The following is a 9674-nucleotide window of genomic DNA, read 5'->3' on the forward strand; positions in this document are numbered from 1 at the left end:
TTAAATAATGACTGCTTCAATTAATGAGTTTGCTAAAATCACGACTGATTCTTACGGATAAATGGGTTTATATTTTAATATCTAATTTGCAGTGGCAAAATACCCAAAAAAAAACACTAAAACATCGAGTAAAGATTTAATGTATTCGAAATATTGAAATTTGTCATTTATTATGTCATCGTCACTGAAACACAGAGTATTTTTATGCTTTAAAGCTTCCGCAAATAGGCACGGTAGAAGGCACGTTCTTATGGTATCATGATATTGTGAAAACGCAATATCTATACTAGTTTCTCGTTAATTGTAACTTGGCGAATGATGTAAAGAAATACCGTGTCATTATGATATTACAAGAATGCGAATTGTATTGCGCTTGCAGGTGGAAGTCTGTTAACGATTACAACAAACTCTTGAGATTATGCGAAGTTTTTCAGGGTGAAATAAAGTACAAACAACTATTTCCTCGTACGTAATAGTGCTTTATACTTTTTGATTATTGTCTAATTATTTATTTGTGGCATTTTTTGTTACCGTTTTTATTTGACATTTCTGCAGCAGTGAGGAGAAAAATGTTAACTGTTATTTTTCTTTCCAATGCGACATAAATACCGAATTAAATAAAAACACTAAATTTTTAATTAATTGGTTTTCTTAACATGTTTTATTGTTAAAGAAATTAAAAAATATGCACCTTCTTGATACCTGTAATGGTTGTAATATTTGCATTTTCAGGAGTTACTGTATGATATTCTCTATCTTTGGATCTTGTATATTTTTTGTGAACTTTCTTTTAATTCAGTAGTAGTCCTCATGACGAGTCAAGGATATTAGATTCTCTTTGTACTTATTCCGTATAAAACCATACAAATTTCACTTGAGCCCTGAAAAGCGCAAATGAAATAGTGAGCGCAGCAGATAAACCTGTAGCACAGTTTATGTAAACCAGCTGCTGCACTCCGCTGTCGGCATATTGATCTCATTTAGCCATTTTCGGTGAACCCGGAGAACTGCTGATCAGGGCCGTAATAAAAATGTATCGTCTGAATTGTTAGAAAACATTTTATTTATTTTAACACGTATGTATATCTAAATTTTTTTTTAAGCAACTGGCAAATTGCGGTGGGCCTCTGCAAACTGAAAACAATGTGTAGCCTGGTATAACCGTTTTACGATTTCCACTCGTATGAATTTGCTGGTTTTCATATGCTTTGGCCATATAGTCCAACCAAATTACACTTGGAGAAAAAAAAATTGTTGCTTGGACTTTTATAAGTGGAAATGGTAAATGGGCTTATAAACAACCTAAAAAAAAGTAAATGCGTGAGCAGGGGTGGCGGAGGGTTGATTTGGGAAGTTCAGAAATTGTATCATTGGGATTTCTGGCATAAATTGACGTCAAACAAAAAAGTATCCCATACAGAAGTTGTAGATCATACAAAAATCTACAACTTTTGTAGAGGTCACTTTTTACGTTAACCTCAAAATTTACGAGAAAAATGCGAGTTTTTTCTCCGATTTTTAATTTTTTATTTCTCATTTCCGGAAAAATAACTTAATTTTGACGAAACTTGATGAAAGTATACCTTTCTGTGTCTTAAACAACCACACATTTTTTCAGATAAAAAATCAAGAAGTTTCCGAGATATTCATTTTTTTCAGGTCTGAAACACTTTTTTTTTTAAGGAAAATCATTGTACAGAGTTCTGTCAGTTATCATTTTTTTCGTTTTAACATATACTTTTTGGTGAAATGAAAAAACTTAATCACAGTTCAAAAACGTGCTCAAAAATGCAAAAAAAATAAAAACTGACGCAACAATGAATTTTTCAGTAATTGATAATTTGTTTAAATTAAAAAAAAAATTCAAAAACTGACTACACCATTCATTCTACGGAAAAAAATACAAAGAAGACTGTCTCATTGTTTGACCCAAAACTTTATTTTTGTACAGTAGGTATTGCTATAAACATCTAAGTTTGAATTACAAATGCACAAATGATAAATTATCTCTGGTTGATTTGAGATTTCAGCAATACAAAGTATTAACTGCAAAGTACTGTTGACACAAAACCTGAAATTTTGCAATCATTTTATTTTTTTTCTGGCTTTATTTGAAAACGAATTTTAAAATAATTTGCATATTTACATTGCCACTTTTTTCGCTTCGTCCAATGGCATCAACATTTTTGCAATCCGACGTTTCGTCTTCGAGGGGCCATCATCAGGTTAATTTTTTTAAATACGTTGCTGCTATTTTTATGACAAAATCTAGTCATTTTTAATTTTGATGATATTGTAACTGAATTGAATTGTGATTACAGATTTTTTTATTTCACCAAAAAGTATATATCAAAACGAAAAAAATGATCACCGACAGAACTCTGTACGATGATTTAAGTAGAATTTTTCGTTGAAAAGTGTTTCGGAAACTTGATTTTTTTATGTAAAAAAATTTGCGATTATTTAAGACAGACACAGAAAGGTATACTCTCACCAAGTTTCGTCAAAATTAAATTATTTTTGCAGAAATGAGAAATAAAAAACGAAAAATAAGAAAAAAACCTGTTTTTTGCATTTTTCTCGGAAATTTTGAGGTTACTTAAAAAGTGACCTCTACAAATGTTGTAGATTTTTGCATGATCTACAACTGTATGGAAGACTTTTTTGTTTGATGTCAACTTTCACCTAATCCCAATGATACAATTTTTCACAACTTTTCAACCCCCTAAATCAAGGGTCGGCAAGTAATTTTAGGTGGAGTCCGGATACTTTTGAAAATTTTTAACGAGGTCCAGAAAAAACCTCATATTCTTTACTAATCTTTTTGTTTTAATTTGCACTCACAAAATTATATGAATTCAATAGAATAGCAATTTGCATTCAAAAATCAATGGGAGAAATTACATTTGCGGTCTTGAGTCAGTTTTTTTACCGACCTACTAACCATTAAAAAATGATAATATGACAACATGACATGATGATGATAATGATATCTATAGAAAAATATATTTTTTAAATAATTTGAATGATTATACTTTCAAAACATTTTTGGCAGTCGTTTTTTACCTTCCGCGGTCCGGATCTGGACCGCAGTCCGCCAGTTGCCGACTGCAGCCCTAAATCAACTCTCCGCCACCCCTGCTCACACATTTATTTTTCTTTCGTTTATTATAAGCCCCTTTATCGTTTCCACTTATAAAGTCCAGGTAACAATTTTCTTTTTTTTTCCCTCTAAATGAGTTATTTCGATCGGTCTAATAGTCCCCCCCACTCCAGTACTTTGCCACTGCGCATCCTACCCTCAGGGCTCAAATGAATGTGGTTCACCTTTACATTTGTATATTGCCCTAAATTGAAACTACACCATTGTAAACTACGTCTTGCCTTGCTCTTTAAATTTTGTTTGTTTGTTTCTGAGCATAATGAACATTGTCATTTTTCTATCTTAGATTTTACAATAAAGTAGTCAAATTATGCAAGAAGGAACATTTGTTTTATTGTCCAGAGGTGGTAATTTTCCAGAAACCCTAAACTTTTTTACAAATCGTCCACAAGAATGTGATAGAACACATCACGATGTTTTGGGAGTCCGTTAACTGCTGCATTTTAAAATAACAAAGGAATTTCTCTCTAATTCAAGTCTCGCCCAACGATCTTGTATTTCCAAATTTTATAAACACAGCACATTACTAATTTAGATATTTTATTACAAAAATACAAGCGAACATACATATATCAAAGTTAAATAACATAAGAACAAACGAAAACAGGATATACTTAACTATTATTATCAGTGTGAAGAAACATTCCACTTTTCCAATCTTAAGCGCTACGTAGACCCGTTTGAGGTATTAGTACTTGTACTTGAAGTTAACTTTCAACAAATATTTAACATTGACCTGGGCGACGTCGTATACGACGTACCTGGAAAAACGTGTTGAGGAAAATCACCGTTATCTTGCCTAACTTTAAAAAAAAAAATAATCGTCTAGGTAAAAGGATACTCGTTGTACAGCAACGACGTGTTGATAGAGGAATTCCTGATTCCTTTCCCTGCCGGTACTTCGATGTCGTGTAAGGTCTTAAAACCGGTCGGATCGGGCTCCGTGCCACCCACGCCTTTCGTGCTGTGCTTCCCTTTGGGCAATTTCTCTATATACTTCGAATGGAACAGCTCGTACATCTGAAAATAAAAATTTTTGGTGCTTCGCCGCAAATCCTTAATAGTCGCACAGGATGCAACGAGTTTGAATCGAAAAACTCCACCGTGGCAGAACACTGATATGCAGAACGCTTCGTTTTCAAGATTCGCATTGATAAATTTTCGTAAAATCTCTGAAGACGGGAGAAAAATCCATGAACCGTACACGTTTCTGTGGAAGAATTTTATTTATGTCCGCTATTCCAGGAAATAAAAAATTCGAAATAGTTTACCTCACATGCGGGTCATTATGGTACGTTTTGCAAATATTAAGAAATATTGAGCATTTAGAGAGCATTCTTGAGAAAATCAGAAATAATTGAGCATTTTTGAGAAAATAATAAAAATTTTCATCATTTTCAAAAAGTATAGGGACGTTGAATATGTTCTCGATGTTTTTTCTTGATAATTAACGCTTTATTTAAAAAAAATCTATGCCAGTATTTGCCAAAAACCGTACATCCTGCCGTCTGGCGAAGCTTCTCCATTAAAACCCGTTCCGCCCCATGTACAAGCACTTACACTGCCCAGAGCGACGTCACACAGCAATAACAGTCCGGTAGGCGCCGTGACGGTCGTGTTACAGTAATTCGCAGACTTGGACACCATGTCGGCAAAGTACACGCCTTTACCGAACATGTAACCGGTGACGGGAGCCTCGGGAGGCGCGATTCTCAACCCCTGCGACAGGATACCAGCGAAGTTGGTCACCCGAGAACCGTGCCACAACAGTTTGTGGTTGTGCAACTTGCGGAAGGGCTTGAATCGCTTGTCCTCGCCCTCCCGCTTGACTATGTAGACTTCCTCGATTTCCAACGTGTAACTGGAATGGGTGGCGGCGTGAGTGTTCGTGACGTACTCTTGGATGATCGTGAACTCCTCGGATTCGCGGTCCAAAACGTCTATTTCCGTGTTGAGTTGCTTGTAGTAGCTGTCTACTGTGTGCTCGGATCCTGATGATTTCATCAAGTTGTAAGCGATCTCCATTTCTGTTAAGCTGTCCAACATCTCCAGTTTTTGCTGAAATTCGATAAATTAAAACAATATTAATAGTTTAAAGAAAAATATATACAATGTGTACGATTTATGCCTGCAAATAACTGATAATTGAAAAAACAAGTTTGTCGATGTTAAACTGACCTTAATAACTTCCGAGTCTCTCAGTATAGGCGGATCGTCTACACCGAACGAATGCGGAATAAACGTATAAAACCTGTTAGTGGCGTCGAGTAGCTGCATCTCGTCGGGATTTCCCGAATCTATCAACTGCTGCAGCTCGCCCAGCACCGCAAAGGCCTTACGTATCTGTGCGCTGCTCAGCTTGCCCAACGGCATCTTCTCCATGTCCAGTTCGAACTCCGCCATGAGCTTCTTCATGGAGTTGATATCGAATATAAGTCTCATCAGGTCCTGCACGGGTTTGGGGAGGTTCGAATCGGCCTCCACGATGTCCAGATTGATCTGGTCCATGTCACCGTAATCCACGTCGATGGGGCACATCCTACCTGGTACCTTGACAAAGAAATTATGCTGCTCCCACGCGTTACCGGTTTTCGCTTCGTAAAACGACCGGAATTGCTTCTTGGCCTCGACGAGAGTCGACATCGGTTCCACTTTGTTGCCTACAAGAGAAATAAAATGGTTTCTTTATCTCTCCGGAAATATGAAATAAAAACGCAAACGATTATTCTAGTACTAATTGCAAGTCAAAAGCAGGACGCATTTCCAAAAACGATCTTGAAAATTGGTCCTTTGACCAAACTTGATGGTGGCTAGCAAAAAAAACCACCTGCACCTTTTAATATATAAGAATGCATTCGAATCCAAAATTAACTGACCTCCGATAGTGGTCCCTATTCTGCCCCAGGATCGGAACAGCCAGTACTGATTGCCCCTGTCGGCGGCCAGCAGCTGCAACTTGTAATAACTATTCTTCTTGCTCTGAATGTCGGTGAGGCCCAGAGTAACGGTGTACTTGTCCTGGCCCTCCAGGTAGACGTGCGCGACATCCTCAAGTCCCGAGTCGGGATCGACAGCAACGCCTCCCTTGAGCTTCAGTTTTACTTTGCTGGGCACGGAACTGGTATACCTGCTGCCCGACTTGGATTTAGAGCTGCTCGTCGAAGGCGCCGATGGTACACGAGTGGTAGGCTGATAAACATTAATAGACTTTATAATAATCGAAATTTTTTAAACTTATTGAGAACCTCTGGAATCGTACTCGACTTACGTACTACAGAAAAACAGGTAAATTGTTGCAATAATTGAAAAACTAAAAAATTTGTGATAAATGACCTTGAAGGAAAACGTTTTGTACTCACGTCTGCACCCCAGTTGCAGAGACTTTTCTTGATGATCAAATCCGGGATTTTGCCCGCATTGTCCTTGGCCTCGTCAAGGAAATCGTCCGGCACGACGTGGATCTGGCACCTTTCCACTTCCAGCATCCTAGCACCCATTTTCTCTACTTCCTCTGCGGTCGAAATCACGGCCATCACAGATTCTTTTATTTTTGTGGTTACTTTGCCGCCCATAGAGGTCACTAGTTTCTTAATTTCATCCTTGCTTTTAGAGGGATGTCCGACAATCACGAATTCCATGTCGTAGAGTGACGGCAATGCCCGCTTCACTTTGGGTCTATGTAAAAAAAAAATATAAACATAAAGCAAAATAATGTTTTTTACAGTACTCACTCAGACTCTTCCTCTTTAACATCCTTTTTCAGAGTCACTGTCGAATGAACTTCTTTAATAACCCTCTTGCAGGGTACATACTTATAGGCCTTCAAGAAATGGTACTTTTCCTTCAACACCTCCGGCACCTTGAAAGCAGTCCTTTTCGGTTCCTTCTCCACATTGGAACACTTTGTCCATTCCGTCAAGTCCCCAGTACACACGTATCCTATTTTGTTGAATTTCAATTGACCCCTTTTACATTTCGGGCAGGGTTTAAGTGCGCCGAATGACATCGCATCTGCAAGTTGGTCCAGCAGCTGAAAAATATATTTTAATTCTTCGTACGGACCTGTTCGTATATATTTTATAACAGTTACCTCGTCTTTTCCTTTACTTGGCTGCTGCTTATTATGTTCCAACAGCTCCTCGAGTTCACTCGGCTTCAATTGGTTCTTTAATTGATCCCTGTAATCAAACATGATTTTATTCTGTCGCCGATATTCTTTCTCGTTAGGATCGTTCTCTTCAAAATCTTCAGTCTTTATTTTCTTCGCATCGGGAACATCTTCTTGCTTTATCGCTCTAAAAGAAAAAAGAAATTATTGCCGATTGATAATTTTTAAGATGGGTACAACTCACGGGATTTCTTTTTTAACCACCGCTTGATCCTCCTTTTTCAGGCTTTTAAACCCGGGCAATTTATCCCCGCACTCAAAAAAGGCTAGTTCTGATCTTAATTGAGCAAAACAAGTGACGTGGTGCCACATGTCTTGACCCCCATATTTCTTGCCCACTTCGGTATCGAAATCTTTTTTTGATATGCGAATCTAAAAATGTTATATAAAACCAATTGATATCAGACCACTTAGATTCAAACCCGACAAGTTCCAAGAAACAAAATGAGAACGTCAGCTTCCTCATCTTTAATTAATGAAAAAGATGAGACTTAAATTTTGAATTTTGAATATCAAATATAAAGTTATAAGAGATAATGAAGGTAATCAAAAATGAAACAAAAAATACCTCATCTTTTAAAATTTTCTGTTCGCAACCCCTACACGTAGCACGGCCAGATTTGGAATATTCTATCTTAAAATCTTTCAATGCAGCATTTTTCAGTGCTGCATCTCCGGCACGCTTCTTGCCCTTCTTATCCGGTACAATGGCTATTGAAGAGACACCTACTTGACTCTTAATATTGTCTTGATCTGAGACACGGAGAGACTCGAAATGTTCTATGTCGTCTGTTGTTTTGGGTCTCTGTTTCTTGAAGAAACACTTCATGTGATACCACTGAGTAACTTTTCCATCAAACATGGGGGACTAAAAAAATGTATATGAAACTGTTTTCTTTCTATTCGGTTTGTCTCTATTTTGATTTATTTATCTATATATCCATTGCATAATTTTTCAAAACATGGGTATATTGTGGTACTTACCTGCACCATAACAGCAAGTCTGAGATCACCCTGCTGAATCGTAGTTCTACACCCCTTACATCCTGAACGGCTAGATTTGGCATACTCAGCCCTATATGGAAAATCCATTTTACTATTTAAGGTGTTTTAAAAGTACAAATATTTTTGGTTTACGACACTCAAGCTTCTATTGCAGTCAAACTCAAACTATTATCTATGCTCAAACTCAAACTAACGAGTGACGCTCATCAACAGACCGGTAGTGCTAATCAAGCAAATTACGTGTTTGTGAATTGTGATAAACAAAAACCCGGGAAGATGTGGTAAGGTAAGGGTAACCAACTTAAAACTATTATGGGAGTTTATTCCTCTATATCGTTTAGTTTATATTTTAGTCAGTGTCCATTCTTCGAGTCCATAAAGAAATACAATCCCAAAAAGTGGTTTACAGGCTTATTATACTTATCATCTTATTATACTATTTATTGAAGAGTAGAATTTAATAAAATTCTAAAGCATAAAAAACTTCATTTTGAATATTTAAATTTAGTTATATTGATAAGTCTATGTTGGCTATTACAGAACAGGAATTATGTCAAAATTACAGAATACAAAAGTGAGATACTAGATTAGAACTATCTTCTCCTTTTCCTTTCGTTCTGTTGGATAAAATTACTTGCATAAACCATGTCATCCAATTGAAATGAATCAGAATAGTGCATTCAATTCTAAACATTGTTATTTCTTTACCAAACCGTAATAAAATGCGCTTTCCAGTTCTGTATAACGAGCTCAGTAAACTAGTATAAAATGTATTAAACAAGTCGAATCTTGTAGAGATGGGCGTTGCAGTTCACTTTGCTGAATAGTTCGTTTATGAACTACTCACTTCAAAGAATAGTTCATTTTTACAGTTCGAAATGAACTGTAGTTCTTTTGCCTTGACTCAATTTTACTATCTATCTTCCCCACCACGAATGAGCTGCTCAGCTCAGCATCGACACCTGACAGCGGCAGCGGCAATGGTTTGTTTTTGTCGAAGCCGCGCCGCGCCATTATTCCATGGCTAGAAATTGGCCTCAATGATTTGGGATCGAGGGGGATTATCCCTCTTTATGTTGCCACATCTCGTGTAGGCCTGGACAGCCTTCGTAGGTGGGCCCCATCCGTCGTCTACCCCGACCGCAAATGCGGCCGGTGTAGGCGCTTTGTGGGACCTCCTTTTGTCCTGGCTGGGCCCCGCCGGCTAGGGCCCTTTCTTCTGGCGCTCTTCTTGCTTCGCCGGCTCGTCTGTGTAAACCCCGGGGGTAGTGTCATGTTTATGTGTGGTATGGTTGGGTAGGGTAGTGCGGCTATGCAGCCTGGGATGCGCTTTGCTAA

At 37.5% G+C, this 9674-nt stretch overlaps 1 protein-coding gene across 1 annotated transcript; it reads right to left on the reverse strand.

Annotated features, from left to right (window-relative positions):
- Positions 1-3657: 3657 nt before the first annotated feature.
- On the reverse strand, positions 3658-8573 carry LOC108909032 (poly [ADP-ribose] polymerase). The gene is made up of 11 exons (XM_018713252.2): positions 8316-8573; positions 7900-8199; positions 7516-7703; positions 7254-7458; positions 6895-7193; positions 6523-6838; positions 6040-6352; positions 5342-5823; positions 4724-5221; positions 4005-4183; positions 3658-3924 (listed from the first exon to the last, which is right to left on the reverse strand). The coding sequence occupies exons 1-11, from the start codon at positions 8421-8423 to the stop codon at positions 3852-3854; spliced, it is 2961 nt and encodes a 986-aa protein (XP_018568768.1). The 5' UTR covers positions 8424-8573; the 3' UTR covers positions 3658-3851.
- Between the last annotated feature and the right edge of the window lie 1101 nt (positions 8574-9674).

Source organism: Anoplophora glabripennis, unplaced genomic scaffold (genome assembly GCF_000390285.2).
Source record: "Anoplophora glabripennis isolate ALB-LARVAE unplaced genomic scaffold, Agla_2.0 scaffold72, whole genome shotgun sequence".
Lineage (NCBI taxonomy): Eukaryota > Metazoa > Arthropoda > Insecta > Coleoptera > Cerambycidae > Anoplophora > Anoplophora glabripennis.

What these genes read in the sequence shown, in the direction of transcription:
- LOC108909032 (XM_018713252.2), bottom strand. Translation starts at nt 8,423, where the DNA reads ATGGATTTTCCATATAGGGCTGAGTATGCCAAATCTAGCCGTTCAGGA. An exon ending in AGAAAATTTTAAAAGATGAG is followed by an intron (nt 7,704 to 7,899) that starts GTATTTTTTGTT and finishes TAACATTTTTAG; the next exon opens with ATTCGCATATCAAAAAAAGA. An exon ending in GTGACGTCGCTCTGGGCAGT is followed by an intron (nt 4,184 to 4,723) that starts GTAAGTGCTTGT and finishes TTTTATTTTCAG; the next exon opens with ATGTACGAGCTGTTCCATTC.